Source organism: Ahaetulla prasina, chromosome 2, assembly GCF_028640845.1.
Source record: "Ahaetulla prasina isolate Xishuangbanna chromosome 2, ASM2864084v1, whole genome shotgun sequence".
Lineage (NCBI taxonomy): Eukaryota > Metazoa > Chordata > Lepidosauria > Squamata > Colubridae > Ahaetulla > Ahaetulla prasina.
The window spans coordinates 147,406,410-147,425,640 of NC_080540.1; the positions used below are offsets into that span (position 1 = coordinate 147,406,410).

The following is a 19,231-nucleotide window of genomic DNA, read 5'->3' on the forward strand; positions in this document are numbered from 1 at the left end:
ATTGGTCTGAAGGTTTTTAGAATTTGCAGCTTGGAATGTAATGTTTCCTTCTAAAGTTGCCAAGGTTGGAGACTCCTGTACTAGGTCAAAGCCTCAGGCAGCCACTGAGTAAACAATTCAAAAAGACTTCAGTTATCATTGTGTCTCTCAACTGGAGTCCAGCAAAAGGATAATCAATTAAAGGTGATTTAATGACAATTAACAATAGGAAAAATGCTATAGAAGTTTGAAAAAAAATTCAGTTAAGCTATTCTGAATGTACTGGATTTAGGAATTATACAATAATAGGTACATTGATGTATGTGCCTTGGACTAATTACTCTCTCTCAGCCCAAATTTCACAAGGTTATTGTTATGGGAAAATATGACGAGGAAAGGACATTAGGTATGTTTGCAGCCTTGAGTTATTTATAAATAATAAAGGGATAAAAATCTAATAAAATAAAATTGATGCTTAATATGTGTTTTCCGTTTCCTCCTTCCTTTGAAGCAAAATGTCACGAATTTATTTATTTTATTTATTTATTTGTCACAACAGTATATATAAGCATAAGCATGAAATAACTATACGAATTGGATACAATCAAAGGGAACATTAGGACAGGAACGGTAGGCACGCTGGTGCTCTTATGCACGCCCCTTACAGACCTCTTAGGAATGGGGTGAGGTCAATAGTCTTTGGTTAAAGCTTTGGGGATTTTGAGAAGAGACCACAGAGTCAGGTAGTGCATTCCAGGCATTAACGACTCTGTTACTGAAGTCATATTTTCTGCAATCAAGATTGGAACGGTTCACATTAAGCTTAAACCTATTGTGTGCTCGTGTATTGTTGCGACTGAAGCTGAAGTAGTCTTCAACAGGAAGGACAGGATTTCAGTCCAAAGTTCTTCTTTATCTTCACTGTATAACTGAATATCACTCAGGTCGTATCTATCTGATAATTTGGGGAAGGGAGTTGTATTCCTTTCAAGTTGTAAATTTGTGAGATGGTTTCCTTGATCTGAGTGAAATTCAGCCTCTGCTTTTGCTGATTGAATAGAGGTCTTCCTTCTTTTCTTGCTGCTATAATCAATTTTGTGTATGGAGATTCATCCAGGTCATGATTGTCCCAACGGTGCTTTTTTCAAGAGGTTTCGAACAGCCTCTTGAAAAAAAGAGGCTTCTAAGAGGCTTTGAAGAGGTTTTGCTTCTCAGCTTCAAAGAAAACCAGAAAATCCAGTTGCCTTTTGAAAAAGCACCTTTGGGTATAATCAATTCTATTTCTTTGGTATCCATCCAGTGATGTCCATTTGTAAATCTGCCCATCTTTTAGGCCAGGGGTCTCCAACCTTGGCAACCTTAAGACTTGTGGACTTCAACTCCCAGAGTTCCTCAGCAAGTCTTAAAGTTGCCACGGTTGGAGACCCCTGTTTTAGGCTGTTGAAAGATACTATTTGCTATCTAAATTTCCTTATCAGAACGCTGTTAAATAGTCTAGCTTTATTTGTGCAGCAAAGCCAAACTTACCCATTCTTACATATATTATTTTAGTTTCACTTTAAACACACTACTTTTCCATAATCAACATAACATCTTTTGTGGTGTTGTGTTGGCAAGGTGCGACAAGTTGCAAAGAGCTTTTTTGACTTCTGCTTCCTCTGCAGCTATGTTTAGTGCATGAATAAAATAGAAAACATTAAATTGCCCCGACTCCTGGATTAGGGAGGCTTGCTCTCAAGTCAGTCATGCCTTTCTGAGTTCAAGCCTGGATTACTGTAATGAATTCTACATAGGGCTGCCCTTGAAGATACACATGTAGAATGCAGTGATGTGGGATATTAATGGTGCCAATTATTTAGCACATGATACCACTGCTCCACAAGCTGCATTGGCTTCAACTGTGTTTCCAGGTACAATTCAAGGTGCTGGCAGCCACCTTTAAAGTCTTTCACAGCTTGGGACCAATTATTTAAGGAACCATCTCTTACTGGTTTTTTCTAGCTGTCCCAAATTAGGACAGCTGTTGTATCCATCTGGCAGGAGGAGAATTGGTTGTCAGCTGGCAGGGTCCAGCAGGAAAGTCTTTTCTGTTGAGATGCCTACCTTTTGGAATATCATATCTCTGAGATCAGGTTAACCCCAGTCCTGCTAACCTTTTGCAAGGTCTGGTTTTGTGCCCGAGCTTGGGGCCCCAGGTATGGGACGGAGCCCATTTCCTGACTATGTGAATGATGATTTGTATAATTCCCAGCTGTTTTCATTTTTATGTTTTTATTTTATTGAAAGCTATCTAGTTGTGTTTGTAAAATGTGTGGCTCAGGAGTGAAATGTAAAATTTATTACTACCGGTTCTGTGGGCATGGCTTGGTGGGAGGTAATGTGACTGGGTGGGCATGGCCAACTTTTTTTAAAATATATTTTTAAAAGCATTTTTTCTACTCAGCTGGGATCGTCAGAGGAAAAAAAGCTTTTAAAGGGTTCTGACGATCCCAGCTGAGTTGCGTGATCACCAGAATCTTTGAAAAACATTTTTTCTACAACCTCTTTGGCTGAAGAGGTTGTAAAAATGCTTTTAAAAGGTTCTGGTGATCAGGCAACTCAGCTGGGATCGCCAGAGGAGCCTTTTAAAATCTTTTTTTTACAATCTCTTCGGCTGAAGAGGTTGTAGAAAAAATTCTTTTAAAGGGTTCTGACAATCCCAGCTGAGCCACACAATCCTCAGAAACTTTTTTTTACTTTTACAAGCATTTTTTTGGTGGAAGAAAATATGCTTTTAAAAGTAAAAAAAAAAACACCTCTGATGATTGCGCAGCTCAGCTGGGGCGGGGTGAGGGATTTTTGCTACTGGTTCTCTGAACCACCCACCGCCATCGCTACCAGATCAGGTGATCCGGTCCAAAACGAGAGCATTTCACCCCTGGTGTGGCTGTATAAATTGATTAGCTGGATACCCGTGTTTCACTATGAAACTATGTGATCGGGCTTGATAAATCAAAACTTACAGCTTGAAAATTAAAGAGTAGTTACGATCAGCCTCTCCTCTCCCCTTCTCTCCCTCAGCCTTGCCCCACAGAATCCTCTCCTATCCTATCCCCTGGTTGCTGCTGTGAAAGTTAAAAAATGTTTAAAAATGTAAAAAAAATGTACTTTTGATATTATATTTGTATGTGAAACATGGCTCAACTCATCCATATCTGACTCCATTATTTCAGACAAAGAGTACCATGTTTCTAGATCAGATCGTGAAACCTGCAGAGGTGTTGGAGTAGCTATCTTTCATAAAAAGTCACTAAATCTAAAAAATATTCAAATTGCACAAAATCTAGCTATCCCAGAAACCATTGTATGTGACCTATCCCTTAACACCACACTTTGATTCCTACTATGCTACAGAGCCCCTGACTACGACATCGCACATGCGAACAAATTAACCTCACTACTAACTTGGGCTACCTCTTGCCCATATCCTCTCATCTTCCTGGGTGACCTCAATCTACCTCTTATTAACTGGATAACAAATGAATGTACAACTGAACCCATCCATGCTACCCTATACAATGCTATTACAAATCTAGGTCTTGAACAATTAGTAACTAACAACACAGGCCTAAACAACTGTCTTGACTTCATCTTCTGCAATAACACAAACTCAATTTATGGACTACAAATAAAAGAACCCTTTTCCAACAGTGACCACAGTATGATAGACTTTTGCCTCAATATACACCTTTACAAAAATCGTCATAATAATAGTAATCCAATCTACAATTTCAAAAAAGCCAACTATGACTTTATAAACACCTACCTCTCATTTCTTGACTGGCAAAATCTATTCTCAACCTTTATCACTGCTGAAGACTACAAAGTTTTCCTACTCGAAGTCAATAGTCATTAAAGTCTATGTACCACTAACCACCACCAAAATCAGGAAAAACAAATTACCCATATCAATAAAAAAGCTCCAATCCAAAAAAAAAAATCCCTTTGGAGAAAAAACAAAAAGGGACATGTAGCAAATTTCAAAAACCGCTACAGAAATATATGCAACCAAATAAAAATTGAATGCACAAATTACCACACCAAGCAAGAAGAAGATCTTCTGCGCACAAATTCCAATCATGCTTTTTATAATTTTGTGAATAACAAACTTAATGTCTCGAGATCCATCCCACCACTAAAAGAACCTAACGGCAAAGAAAATAATGACGAAACAGTTAAAGCAAACCTCTTTAACACATTCTTTGGCTCAGTCTTTGTCAACAGCAATGGCTCAAACCCGAAATTTTCCAACCGCACCAACAACGACCTAACTCATATAGATTTCTCTGAAGAAAATGTTGAAAAAGCTCTTCGCAATTTAAAACCATCCTTATCCATAGGACCTGATGGACTATGTGCATACTTCTTAAAAAAGCTTTCGACTAATATAGCAGAATCCCTAAGCATAATCTTTGAAAAAGCCTTCACGACTGGATCCCTTCCAAAACTTTGGTCACTAGCCACGGTCATCCCTGTCTTCAAAAAAGGAGAGCCCAGCTTAGTTGAAAATTACAGACCAATCTCTCTATGCTCCGTTACCTGTAAAGTTATGGAATCCATCATCAACCAATACATTACCCTCCACCTAGAAACAAACAACCTACTCTCTAATAAACAATTTGGTTTCAGAAAAAAAATATCATGTAACGTACAACTTCTTCACTGCAAAAATATATGGACTACTAATCTTGATCAAGGCAAAACAATAGATGCAATTTACATAGACTTCTGTAAAGCTTTTGACTCAGTGGTACACGACAAACTTCTCCTCAAACTAAAATCCTACTGCATCTCCGGACCCCTCCACAACTGAATAACAGCATTTCTATCAAACAGACAAGTGGTCAAAATACGCAGTGCCCTATCAAATCCTGTTCCTGTCAATAGTGGCATTCCCCAAGGCAGTGTTCTTGGACCAACACTCTTCATATTATATATTAATGATCTCTGCGACCATATTAAAAGTAATTGTGTTCTCTTCGCTGACGGTCAAACTATCTAACATTACCAACAATACAGCTACCCTTCAAAAAGACCTTGACTTTGTGTCAGAATGGTCTAAAACCTGGCAACTTCAAATCCCAACCAGCAAATGCTCTCTCTTACACATTGGAAAAAAGAATCTAAACAATAAGTACAAACTCGACGGACATTATCTTACAGATGACCCCCACCCTGTCAAAGACCTTGGAGTCTTTATATCCAATGACCTAAGTGCCAAAGCCCACTACAACTACATCGCAAAAAAGGCATTAAGAGTTGTAAACCTAATCTTACGTAGCTTCTTCTCCAGAAACACTACACTACTAACCAGAGCTTACAAAACATTTGCTAGACCAATTCTTGAATACAGCTCGCCTGTCTGGAACCCATTTCAGACATCAATACAATTGAAGGTGTCCAGAAATATTTTACAAGAAGAGTTCTCCACTCCTCTGAATACAACAAAATACCTTATGCCACCAGACTTGAAATCCTGGGTTTAGAAAACTTAGAATTCCGCCGCCTCCGACAGGACCTGTGTTTAACTCATAGAATCATCTATTGCAATGTCCTTCCTGTTGAAGACTACTTCAACTTCAATCACAACAATACAAGAGCAAACAATAGATTTAAACTTAATGTTAACCGCTCAATCTTGATTGCAGAAAATATGACTACAGTAACAGAGTTGTTAATGCTTGGAATGCACTACCTGACTCTGTGGTCTCTTCTCAAAGTCCCCAAAGCTTCAACCAAAAACTGTCTACTATTGACCTCACCCCATTCCTAAGAGGTCTGTAAGGGGCGTGCATAACAGCACAAACGTGCCTACCGTTCCTGTCCTACTGTTGCTACATGCTTATGCTTATGTATGATGTTATGACAAATAAAATAAATAAAAATAAATAAAAAAGTAAAACTGAAAGTGAAACTCCCTCTTCTGCTTGTTTTGCATTTGGATCAGATTTCTTTTCAGGTGGGGAGATGGGAGTAGAACTCCTTAGCGTCAGAGGGCTTTTTGGAAGGTGAAACAGTATTTGCTCTGTGAGCAAGGAGGAGACAGAAAGGAAGGAGCCTGGCCGTGGCTTAGCTCAAATGTTCTGTATTAAAGCTGCTTCCTGCTATGAAAGTAAAAGTAAAAGTGAAACTCCTCTCCTCTGCTTGTGTTTTACATTTGGAACAGATTTCTTTTCAGGTGGGGAGGCGGAGTAGAACTCCTTAGCATCAGAGCATGTTAATCATAATATAGGAAATACTAATGCTCTGATGGTAATTTCAAAAAATCCTTTCTTAGTGAGCACCTAGAAGCCAAGAGAAACATACGTGGCATATTTCAAGTTGTAAGCTTTACGTTTCTGGAGATTTCGTGATTACCACAGAGTGGTTTTCGCTTTTATATATATAAACAAATAAATAGACTTGGATCGCCATAATCCTGATTGGCTTGCTTTAGATTCAAATTAAGATAATTCTATGACATCAAAGCACAGAATTTGACACACTTTAGTTTAATAATGGCCATTTCATTTTTCCAATAATTTTCTTGTCCTTAAAAGATCTGCTGTTCCTTTAAAAATGTAAAGTGATTCACCCCAGCCCATTTCTGTTGTTTCCCAGAATATCAGTGTTCACTCTTGACATGATTGCTCTGACATCAACTTTTTCTTTTGTTTTTTTACCATATTAGCATTGGAACTATTCATGTTTGCCCTCTGCTCTTCCTTAGTACTTAATGTTGTATTGATGATCTCACCAAATTTCATTCAGTCGTTAATAAAAACTAAGCTAAAACATGTATTTCTCTGGGAATGCTTTCCAGTCAGTCTTGCCTCCTTTTTACGACTAAATAGGGATAATCTCTGTTTGCAGTTGAAGTTCAGATGATTTTCATCAGATGGAGGGGGGGGGGGCAGCAGAAAATGGAGTTGGGATAGCTCATTTGAACTACAGATACCGTATAGATTCAACCTATAGTTCAAAGATTACATTAAAGTGCTATGTTATGAGGGCTCTTTAGATTTAAGATCGCTGCGTCCTTAATTCCCAGTTCTCATATATGAATATCCTTAACTTGGAAACCTTTTGAGTTTCAAAACTTTTGAGTTTCGTGATTCTTTACAATTTTACAATTTTCTAAGTAATGATGATGATTATCTTAGATGCTGGAAGGTTTAATTATAAGATACTTCACTTTTGTTTACCAAAGTGGAATTTCCATTTTCCACCATCAGGACATCCTTTCCACATGAAGCCATTTGTAATGGTATCTATTTCTGCTATGGTCTTACAAACGTTGAAATCTTAACCTAAGAACTCTTTTTCAAGATGAGTATAGTCACGCATTCGCTATCACCCAAAGGTTTTTATGTTCACATCTCTGACCCTCTGGCAGCCGAAAACATATGCTCTTTGTTTTGGTGCCACAAGTTAGATCGGGAAGTGAAACCTCCCCAAATTTCCCGGAAGGTAATAAATAGCGAATCAATTCTGTATGGCTGCCAAGTAAGGCGATCACGAAACACTGATGACGTTACTTGGTCGGGTAATGAAACGCCTGCAAGAAAACGAGCCAGGCCAGAGAGCACCAAGGACCCCACGATTCAACCCTGCGCTAGAAATATTCTCCTTTATTGGGATCAAGAAATCGCCCGAGTCGGGTGCGTTACCCCGCTGCTCAACGCCCCCCTCGGTGCACATTTAGTATCCAAGCGACGCGAGTTAGTCTTTCCGACAAGTCTTATTCCCACGGAGAATCCTCCTCCCGTCCGATTCCCTCCAGGGCTACGGCTCCCATTATCCTACTCCATGCACTGATCAAGGAGAATAAAAGGCAAACCCTAGCAGCCGTGGCTAGGACAGGGGTCTCCAACCTGGGCAGCTTTAAGCCTGGCGGACTTCAACTCCCAGAATCCCCCAGCCAGCAAAGCTGGCTGAGGAATTCTGGGAGTTGAAGTCCGCCAGGCTTAAAGCTGCCCAGGTTGGAGACCCCTGGGCTTGGATATCTCCAGGAGGAAAAGAGCCCGTAACCTGCCGGCGGTAACTAGCGCTTGTCTCCCGGGCACGCGAGAGGGAGAACCGCGCGCGAGGAAACTGGAGCTCGCGTGGGAGTGGGGCGGGGGGGGGGGGAGACGTTGAAAAAGGACGGAATGAAAAGCAGATTCGGGGCCGGCCGTGACGCGCCAATCGCGTAACTTCAAAGGCTCCCCCTTGACCCGGAAGTGGAAAGTGGAGGGCGACGTTTCGCCAGGCGGGCGGAAGGCGGAAGCGGAGGCTTGCCGGAGAAGGGAGCGAGGGGGCAAGTCAGATGGAGGAAGAGGAGTGGCGGCGGCGACAGGACCCCCCCTCCCGTTGCTAGGTAACAGGACCAGGTAACGTCCCCTCTCGCCTTCTTTCTGTGGTGGCTTTTGCGGCCCCGGTTGGGAAAATCCCCGTCCACCCTCCTCCTTCTCCCCCCGCCACCCCCGGTATGGAGCAGCTTTCCACTTGTTTCCTTTCCCCGCTTCCAGCCCTGAAAGTGGGTCTCGGGGTTCTGTTTTCCGCGATCAGTTAATATTGAGGTGACGAGTTGAGACTGGAAACAACCTTCCAGCCAGGGGCAAAGGATCTGTTGTATTTGAGCTGCAATCTGTTTTTCCCCCCCCCTCTCTTTCGGGTTGTCTTTGCAGGATGGCTACAAGATGGCTATAACTTAACCTTCATCGAAGCCCCAGGGATTCCGGAAGGCAAAACCACCATGGAACAACACCTCAGGCCTGGAACTGGAGCTTTGTGTAAACCCCAGCTAGAGTTTCCTGATTTGGGCAAGATTGTTCTGAACCCTTGCAGCCTTTGTGATGCAGGATGCAGGAAGCAAAATGTCCACTTCAAAAAAGTCTTGTTGTTGCGAAGCATCTCCTGGCTAAGAAGAGCTCTTGAGTCCTCGGAAGGCTGAGGTTTTTAAGTCGGGAGAAAAGGTGCGATGGAGACAAAAATGCTTTGGAATGGCAGTTGCGATCGCGACAATGGCAGCTTGCACTTTACTGACTATAAAACTCCCAGTAATGAAACTGGCTCCTGTAACTGTCCGAGGGAGATGTCTGATCTCTCTGCAGCTTATTCGGAGGAAGGGAATGACTTATGCGGCTTCAGTTGTCAGCACTGGCATTCAGGATTCAAAGAGAAGGACCCGTCTACGCTGCTGTTAGGCCAAGAAGTAGATGCGGAAGATGGCCTGGCTACAAAAACCAAGGAGGAAATCCCTGATTGCACTCGGGCTCCTGGCGGAAGAAAAGTTGCCCGGCAACAAAGACAACGCTCTACTCCTAAAGACAAAGGAGACGGTCACTTTGTACCCTCTGGGGGGAAACACAGACAGACTAGGAAGAGGAGTGATGGTGGGCATCATCATGTCCAAGCTGAGTTGCTGAAGCATCTGGAAGGTCTGGCCTCGTTCTGCGTTTCTTGCTTCAGACTGTTCATCAGTGTAATTGTACAGGTCACCCTCCGGTGTGGTGAAGGGGTGGAAGCTGGTGGGAAGATGTTGTATTCTTGCTGCTTTTTCAGCCTTCATGATTTAAACACCGTTCAAACTGACATGCAGGCTTGGATCCAGCGTGGAAGGATAGGATGTCGAAAATTGACCCGACAGCTAGCCTCATGGCTGTCGCTAGCTTACCGCCTCCTTAAGATGCTCTGTGCTATTCTCTTCCTGGTGCTTATGCTTCTCCTGGGTAGTATACGACTCTGCTGGAAGGTTTCCAAGTCAGTCCTACTCAATATTCTGAGTAGAATGACTCATACTAGCTATGGAGCCTGGCTTCTTTCAACTATTGATTTCCCTCAAATTGGGGTCATCTTCAGAGAATTCAGGATTTGCAAATGGATGGCAGGTCTGCTGCTTAAGTGGCATGCTGTCCTTTGGATGCCCAAAGGATTAAGGACCACCCAATCAAGGAGCACTGCTCAGAATGACTGTCCTGGTGGATCCGGACCCTTCCAGCCTGGCGAAGAGGTGGCACGTTTGCTGGCTATGGCACATACCCCTGAAGATGAGCTCAATCCTTTTCAAGTGTTGGGCCTGGACGCAACAGCTTCCGATGTCGAATTGAAGAGAGCCTATCGGCACTTGGCAGTACTGGTGAGCATGTCTTTTGAACCTAAAAGGTTGACTGGTGATTGGAAGCATGTCTGTTTTTTATGAGAAAGCCTCTGTTTAAAAGAGGTGACCTTCCTTTCCCCACTTCTCCGTGTATTACTGTAGCAAATAATTGTGACAAGAATGCAGCTCTTCCTCCTCCAAGGATTGAGAATATTGGTGAGGATTGTTAAAGACAGTAGTAGGAGAGAGCTCTTTTCTTGTCTGGTTGACATGGTCCAACATTTTCAGGGTGGGGGGAAGAGGTCTGGAATATCATGCAGTCTTTCATAGTACAATTGATTAATCTTCACGTCACTTAGCAGCATATTGACACTATAATTATTGTACTACTTGAGAGGACAAGCCTTTATTAATTTCAACATCTATACATCATCTATAGCAGCAAGGTTGATCAAGTTAACCGAGACAAATAGTTTTTCTCCTTGTTTATCTCCTTGGCTATCAAGGGAACAGGATGTGTGGAAACTTGGTTCAACTTATCTTCCTGTCCGGAGATGCTGAGGATTGCAGTTCATTTCTCAGCTTGTAAAATTCCAGCCTGAATCTTCAAGGTGTATTGAATGAAAATCCCATTTTTGCTTTTCTCCATCTTTCCCGGCATGAGGAAAGAGAAGGGTAAATGAGCTGTAGATAATCCTACACCAAGGAGGATTGCAAACTCTGCTTCTGGAATTTGCTAATCTCTCCTATCCCCTAGCTGAAAAACTGCTTTTGATCCCCCCAAAAAAATCCTGTCATTTTTTGTTGCTAGTTGTTGCAAGGGAAGCGCTCAGTTGACAAAGAACCTTCCTACTTGAACTTCTGAACAGAAATGTTGCCTGTACAAGGAATGATCGGTCAATAAAGCCTGCTTGCTTTGTTTTGGCTTTGTGGTCTGTATGTCACATGGGAGTGAGAGTGCCAGCTTTACTTTGCAGGATGACTGTTTGAATTATTGGCAATATATAGGTAGCATATATTTGCCTCAGATGTTTTTAAAAGGGTGTGTCTAATTTCTTTGGGACTTTGGGATGGGGTGTCACACAGGTTCACCCAGACAAGAATGAGCACCCTCAGGCAGAGGAAGCATTCAAAGTACTGCGGGCAGCCTGGGATATTGTCAGCAATCCAGAGAAGAGGAAGGAATATGAAATGTGAGTCAGCCGAAACCTATTTGAGCTTTCTTCACTCCCTAGTCAAAACCACATAGCTATGAAGTTTGAACTGCAGACCTGGACAATGTGGAGAGGCCAGTTTTCAAAGAGATTTGAGGGATCTCTGTTTAAGGGAACAGAGAATACATTTGAAAACGTGAGCATCAACTTTGTCAGGTAGCAACATTTATTGAAACTACTGGATGTTTTTCATTACTTCCCTGAGGTTTTTTTTTCTTTTCTGCAATGGAAACACCAGTTGTAATACCTGAAAATAATATATTTCCCGCAACATCTGGTACGTATCACCCAGGCAAGCCTATCTAAGTCTTCCTGTGAAAGTTAATTTAGAATGAGTCCCTCAGATCTGTTCTGTTTATTATTCATTCAAGAGCAACAACAATAAAATTGGCTAGGTGACATGAGGATTGGACAAAAGGAGCTTGTCCTGTTCGCTGGTCCTTGTTTCACCTCTACTCACTCTACACACGTTTGATGTAAAAAAAAGATTTTGGTAATGGCTCTTCCCATATCCCACCCACCCCCCCCAAGAAAAATCTGATCATTTCCTTGCTTGTATGTACAATAAGTATCTGAACCATAGAAGAAAACTATTAAGGCACTAGAAATCATAGCATCCAAATTATCTTTTTATGCTAAAGCAGGGGTCTCCAACCTTGGCCACTTTAAGACTTGTGGACTTCAACTCTCAGAATTCCTCAATTCTGTGAGTTGAAGTCCACAAGTCTTAAAGTGGCCAAGGTTGGAGACCCCTGGGCTAAAGGGCTTGTAGGAAAGAAAACCCAGGCGATAAGAGAGCAGATACATTTAGAGATCAGATACTAGATAATATTCTGCCCTGACTCTCAGAACTACTAAATTACTTTAGTTATCAACCTGAGTTTTTCTTTTTCCTAAATACTTTCCTTAGGAGGTGATTTTTAAAATATTTTTATTAAAGTTTATTGTAAGATAAAAATACAACATGAAACAGAAGTTGGAAAGCTAAGAAGGAGAAAAAAGAGAAGTGCCAAGGCCAAGAAAAAAGTCATACTTCTCATTTTCTTTAGTGCAATAGAATACAGGAAAAAAAGCTTAAATCTTTTGTTCTGCGCTTCTCAACCTTTCAAGCCATTTCTATAACAGCAAAATCATTCTAATCAACCCTAACCAGAGGAATTTTGTCCCCAACAGCTTGAAGCTAATCATAAGCTGAAGCCTCCTTCAAGTTAAGCTTGATTACTTGTGACCATAGAGACGCCATGTAGTTTTCATGGTCCAAGTACACAAGTGGTGTCCCATTGCTATGAATGTTTTTTTCCCCCCAGTTTAGCTTATATTCCTGTTGCTGCCTGGTGGTCTCCAGACCAAGGAATAATTACACCAAGGTCAGCCAAGTGCTAGTTGGAGATTACTCTCGGCAATCTCTAGGTCATACAGGGGTTCTGTTCAGGAACTCTTGCGTAAGACCCTTTTCGTGCACATCCAAATGTGTAATCCATGCCTTGACAAAAAAATCCTGTCGTTTTGGGACTCCTTGCTTGTGGTCAGGCTAATGTAAATCAGGGCTTGTGTAACCTGGAGACTCCCCGTAGCTTGAAATGGCTTTGATTTCCAGTCCATGTGCACACTGCTACAACCTTAGTCAAGCTTTGTGTAACTGATGCTCCCTTTTAAATTCACTTACTTTCTTTTTCTTTCCAGAAAGCGCATGGCAGAGACAGAGTTGACGAAGTCCATGAATGATTTCCTGTCCAAGCTCCAGGATGATCTGAAGGAAGTCATGAACACAATGAAGTGTAACAAGTGCCAAGGGAAGCACAAGTAAGTGGCCAGCCGTCTATTATCTCTTCACTGGTGCAACAGGATGTCAGCCAGACTACCCAAGCAGCAGGATCATGACTCTGCAGAGTCTCCATTCATTTCTCTAATCTCTGTGTGTGGGAGAAACTACAATTAAGCCTGATTCCTTCTGAGGGTAGTGACAACACCAAGGTTTCTATTCCCTTGAAGGTCTCTGGATAGTAGTGTAGAATATTTTTTCTTGAGCTGGCCTAAATCAATAGTCTAGCTTTTAGTTGAGGTGTCAAAGACTCTGAAAGATTGAGAGATAGATAGCTCTTAACCTACAACCATTTATTGAGTGACAGTTCAACATTACAATTGCACTGAAAAAAGTGACTTGCAACCGGTTCTCACACTTAACTGTTGCAATAACCCAGTGCTTCTCAATTATTTTCTGTCATGCCCCCCTAGGAAGAAGAAAACATTTTTCACGCCCCCCGCGCGACTGTAAATAGTATCATTAGCTTGTTATGACAGTGTTTGCCGAGGTCAAACGCGCCCCCCTTTACGGAGCCTCGCGCCTCGCGCCCCACTATTTGAGAAGCACTGCAATAACCCCATCAGTCAAGTGGTTAAAGGTTTTAGAGAACACCAGAATGCCTGCTTCACATGAAAGATTCCTTCACAAGCAAAGAAACTCAAATCCCAAGACCTTAAACTTTCCTTTGCTTATTTAAAAAAAAAATACAGACACTAACTGGATAAGTTAATGGGCAGAAGCCTATAATGTATTTATGATAGTATATAGATTTGATAGCTCAACGACTATATACTGTAAGTTCAAAACTGGAAAATGCTTGATTATCAGTACCCAACTGTTACATGCTACAAGTGTTCAGTTGTACCTCAATTACTTACTAATTTTGTTGACCATAGGCTTAAATTCCCATATTTTCATTTCCTACTGGTCCTTTATCCATTTCTAAAATATTTGGCTTAGAAAAGCTTTCGTGTTCATAAATTGAGCATAGAATGTTTTCTTTATGATCTATGCCTAGATATTATTTGAACAGCCATTTGTCTGAAATGGTACAGGGTCTCTTGTGTGAGCAGGGTGTTGGACTAGAAGACCTCTAAGGTCCCTTCCAACTCTGTTATTATGTTATGTTAATCTCCAAGATCTCCAAGATCCCTTGCAACTCTGTTATTCTGTTATTTGCATTTCTCCTGAAATTAAATGTGCATGCGTGCAAGCACACACACACACACACACACGTGCTCGTGCACACACACACACACACACAGGAAACCACGGGATGCTGTAATACAATGAACATACTTGGTGCTTTCTAACCTCTGAAATTCTTTGCTGCAGGAGGTTTGAGATGGATCGTGACCCATTGGATGGCCGATACTGTGCAGAATGTAGTAAATTTCATGCAGCTGAGGAAGGGGATTTCTGGGCGGAATCCAGCATGCTGGGACTGAAGATCACATACTTTGCCATGATGGATGGGAAGGTTTATGACATCACAGGTAATTGAATTATCACTCTGGCAATGGAAAGTGGAAACACAGAGTTGAAATTTAGTGAGGTTCTTGTTCTTATTTTGCCTAGCAGTCTGTTGTGTGTATGTGTGTAAATACATAGACTCACAGAGCACGGTAAATTAGGGTAACTCCACATTTGTGCAGACTCTGAATAGCATGCATATGTATGTGTGTGTGTGTGTTTTCCAGTAACCACATCCATGTATCTGGCAGTGGTGGTCCAATAAAGGATTACAGAGTGATGAGAGAGGAGAATGGTGTCTGTTAGGGAGCCTAGCCTAACAGAAAAGTTTGCTTATACAAAAAATGTATTTAACTTTTGTTTCAGATATGAAACAAGGCTTAAATATAATATAAAGTTCAGATTGAATGCATAAAGTGTCTTAAAGAATGTTGCTTTCTGCTCAGTTTTAAACAGGACACAATGAAGCCTTAAAGAGAGGTTTCTCTGGGAAGGGGAGAAAGAGCATGTGAGAGAGAGATTAGCATGATGAAGGACATCTTGACCCAATAAAAAACAAATACCTTGGTGTGAAAACTTTCAGGCAGGTGGAAGCTGAGGAGGAGGAATTCCTGATCAGTAAAGAGAAGTTGGGTTATAATGGCATAGCTTGATAAAAATCTGAACCCTCTATGTGGCTGCTATGGAAAAGGTAAAATGTGATGCTGTAGGCATCAGGAAATTAACCAAGTATCTTTGTGCCTTCATACAAATCCACAGTGCAATTACACTCAAAAGTATGCTGTGCTATATTTCAACTCCTGATTAGTTTTAACCAGTGAGCTTGGCTTTCAAAGATGTAGTAATGGCCACCAACATGGAAGCTTTCAGAGAAGTGAAGTGAACCTTAGGAGAATATCACTGAGAGGAGAAGGAAAGGGGAGGACGGTGGTTACCTGGGAGATGAGAGAAGATTGCAGGGAGAGAGGAGTTGCACTAAAGAGTGTGAGCAGCTGGCAGGAGAAGTGAGGTGAAACGAAGACACTAACGACTCTAGCTTTTATTTCACGACGAGCTTAATTCTACAGCTGTTTTCTGTTTCCCAGCCCACCCAAAAAAATATTTTAATCCTGCTAACAATAGAACGTATGCAATTGAAGTCTTTTAAGAAATAGCCAAGATAGAAGTGTTTATTTAGCTAGAACCCGCATATGGCAATGGTGGGATCCTGTCAGTTTAACAACCGGTTCAGTGATCGCGCGCTTTGTAAAGCTGCGTGCGCGTGCACAGTTTTACGAAAACTTGCCTTCCGCGTTACTGCTAGGGAGTAACACGCAATCAGCTCTGCCGTGCAAATCAGCTGAGAAGATATAGGTCAGTAAAGTGCGGGGGGGGGGGGCAGACAGGCCCACCTGATCATCGGAGTGAACCGGTTCGCTCCCAGCTGATGGTTGGAGCTACCAGTTCACCGGGACTGGTAGAATCCCACCCCTGCACATAGGTAGGATTTAAGAATACTTTTAGAAAATAGTCTCTTTCAGAGGATCAGGCAAATGGGTGGAAGATAAGACTGTCAATGGCCAGTGTCCTACTGTTAACCGATTGGCCCCTTTGGAAACAGAAGGGTGAACTAGATGGAAGTCTGATCTGAGCCAGAACGCTGTTCTTTTCCCTACTGAAACACCCAGAAAGCCTGTGCTATGAAAACAGAAGAGATCGCATCGTGTTTTCTTCTGAGAAGGGAATCCTATTTTTAATATCAAAACTAAAATATTAGCCCTTAAAAGTGCCATGTGAATGATAAATCATCCTCCTGCAAAAGCTGAGAAATGCTGTCTAGGAAGAAAAATGAGATTTTTAAGGACATTCCTGTCTGTTTTGTGAGGCAGATCTGGGTCAGAATAGCTGATAGCTGGTTTTTTCTTCTTCTTCTGATATGCAGAATGGGCTGGTTGCCAGCGAGTGGGAATCTCTCCAGATACGCATCGAGTTCCCTATCACATCTCTTTTGGATCAAGAGGCTCTGGAGGACGCCAGAGGTTAGTGTGGAATTACGTTGTTGGTTGCTTCTTAATAAATGTTTGGTTCTCATTCAGAACCGAAATCTAGGGGTTTATGGTATATATCTCATGTAGGCTGCCTCAGTTTGTGGAAAGATCTGTTTGATCTTTTATTCCCGTTTTACAGGCACATGTCTAGTGGTTAAAGCACCAGGCTAGAATCTGAGACGCCATGAATTGTAGTCCAACCTTAGTCATGAAACCCAGCTGGGTGATGACTTTGGGCCGGTCAGTCTCTCTCAGCCCAACCCACCTCACAGGGAAAGGAGAAAATAGGAGGAAGAAGGAGCATTAGATATGTTTACCGCCTTGAGTTGTTTATTAAAAAATAATAAAGGTGGAATATTTAAATCCATAGTCCACAATTAGCCTTGTAGTAGTAGTTGTGTTAAACACAAATGTGCAGCCCTACACCTGATTGGTTGTTAATTCCAAACTAACAAAGGCTTGTAACTTTCTTTGTGTTGGGTCTCATTTTCCTCCTTTTTTAAAAGAGATTCAGACCAGGAGAGTTTTCACTACAGAGGCCAGATTCTGTCTTGTCTCTTTATACTTCTGCAATAAGCTGATAAGAGCGTGAAACTCAGCTTATATAACTTATATTCCTGGGGCTTAAAGCAATACAGTATGCCAGTAAGAATGTGGAATAGCCTTCTGTGTGATAGAACTGTAAAGATAAGAACAACCATGTGATTGAGAGTGAGTTGGGCATCTATATAAATTTCCTTAAATAAATAAATAAATAAAATTTAGTATTTATACAGGTCCTCCAAAAATAGATTCCTTTTCTTCCCGGGATAAATAGTTGCAAATTCTGAAGTTTGCCTTCCGCTATGTAGTTCAGCATAAAGCCAAATGTATTATCTCTGCTGAAATCCAGTTGGGGAACTGATGATTTGTTTGTTCTCTCCATTTGCTCTTCCTCCTCTACCCCACCCCAAAAAGAGCTGCTTCAGACAGTAGTCCAGCTTCTGCTGCAGAACTGCAGGACTTCTTCAACCGTATCTTCCAAGGGAATCCCGGGCAGATGCCGAACGGGAACTTTTTCGGCACCCCCCAACCCGCAGCCCCGGGGAATGCGTCGACGCCTCCTGCCTCTTCTTCAAAAGTCGACAGTAGCTTCCAGAAGGGCGATTCGAAGCAGAAACGGCGGAAAAAAGTGCGACGCCCCTTTCAGCGCTAAGGACCTGACTGAACGGGAGGGAAATCTCCCTGGTTTTTTATCAGGTAGCAAAAGGGCTGTTTTAAAAATTGGAAAAAAAAAAAGTATTCTTGAGAAGAGATAAGCCTCCAGGCTCCTCTGGAACTCGTTTATAACCCTGTAACTTCCAGTTGGAACAAAATATTCTCCCGTGCAGTCGTTACTACGGATCCTGTGATACCAAAGAACTCCTTTGGATATTTTCCTGAATGCACTTAATGAAAATAAGGTGTGGATAATATTGAGCCCTTAAGCATCCAATCATATGCTTTTATAATTGTCTAGTGCTCCTTCTCGGGTGGGGCTACAGCGTCCACCAGTTATTTTACTTGATTGTTACTCTTGTCCACAAAAAGGCTTGGCTCTAAACCTCTCTTGTTTCATTCCAAGGCTTTGAAGAAAAATAAAAAGGTAGAGGATGGCTTAGTGCCCAGGGAAGGTGTGGTTTGCCGGTGATAACTTTTAGAGTGGGCAGGAAAGGGGAGACCCTATTCAGCAACTGTCTTCTAATCCTATCCTGGGAGTTCTGCCCCTAGATTAAATGGTGAGAGGAGAGCTACTCCCTGCCTGGAATTTCCTTGTGTAAAATGTTAATTAATTGCTTGCCATGCAAAGGAATTCGTCTGGATTAATACTTTTAGTAAAAGGCCAGGGGAAATGAAGATGCATCCTAGTTATTGTTACTTATCGCTCAGGATTATGCCAAGTCAGCTCCTTCTTTACGGAGACCCGGATGTTGCCCAACTCCGTTGCAAGACTACTGAGAGGAGGTGTTTTGCACCACCACGCGATTAAAGAGCTCCTGGCTCTGGAAGTAAAAATGATTGTTGTGTTCCCGATATTCTAAGGTGCTTGGTTTACTCTTCCTGGATCCTAGCAAGTACATACAGAGTCTGTCTATGCTGGCCTAAGACTGTGGTCAAGTCAGACGCGACATGGGTGTGTTAGCACGGATGGCTAGCTCTACAAATTGTTCAACCTCTTTTATAGAAGGTTACTTTTTTAAAAGTTCAGATTTGTATGTATATACATATATTTAATACAATGTGTATTATCCTTTCTATAAATACGTATCAATGCCTTGGAGAGGCTGGCCTACCGTTTCATTCTTAGCCCATGAACTGTTGCACACGGGACACGATTATATATTTGAGGAATTCAACCTTTAAAGATGTAATTTAGCACGTCCTTTCTTTTAGGGTGGAAACAGCTAGGTATTCGTACTGCTACCCGGTTACCCTGCGTGTTCCCAGACACTCCATTGAGGGGTGTTAGGGTACAGAGCCTACGGTTATCTCCTTCCTGCCACAACTACTTCCTCACTGCTCTGCCTAGAGAGCAATCATGGGAGCAGTATATTTATTTGCTTCTCCTTTGCATTGTTAGATCATGACAAATCCTGCTAGATCAGCCCAGTTGGGT

The 19,231-nt window shown here is 41.9% G+C and overlaps 1 protein-coding gene across 1 annotated transcript; it reads left to right on the forward strand.

Annotated features, from left to right (window-relative positions):
• Positions 1–8,232: 8,232 nt before the first annotated feature.
• On the forward strand, positions 8,233–18,895 carry DNAJC14 (DnaJ heat shock protein family (Hsp40) member C14). Its single transcript, XM_058171494.1, has 7 exons — positions 8,233–8,369; positions 8,667–10,117; positions 11,165–11,271; positions 12,976–13,095; positions 14,432–14,592; positions 16,491–16,587; positions 17,554–18,895. The coding sequence occupies exons 2-7, from the start codon at positions 8,960–8,962 to the stop codon at positions 17,789–17,791; spliced, it is 1,881 nt and encodes a 626-aa protein (XP_058027477.1). The 5' UTR covers positions 8,233–8,369; positions 8,667–8,959; the 3' UTR covers positions 17,792–18,895.
• Positions 18,896–19,231: the final 336 nt, after the last annotated feature.

Excerpts from the sequence above, each read along its gene's own strand:
- DNAJC14 (XM_058171494.1), top strand. The coding sequence starts at position 8,960 with ATGGAGACAAAAATGCTTTGGAATGGCAGTTGCGATCGCGACAATGGC. Across the intron at positions 13,096-14,431 it reads AAGTGCCAAGGGAAGCACAA|GAGGTTTGAGATGGATCGTG; the intron begins GTAAGTGGCCAG and ends TCTTTGCTGCAG. Across the intron at positions 14,593-16,490 it reads GAAGGTTTATGACATCACAG|AATGGGCTGGTTGCCAGCGA; the intron begins GTAATTGAATTA and ends TCTGATATGCAG.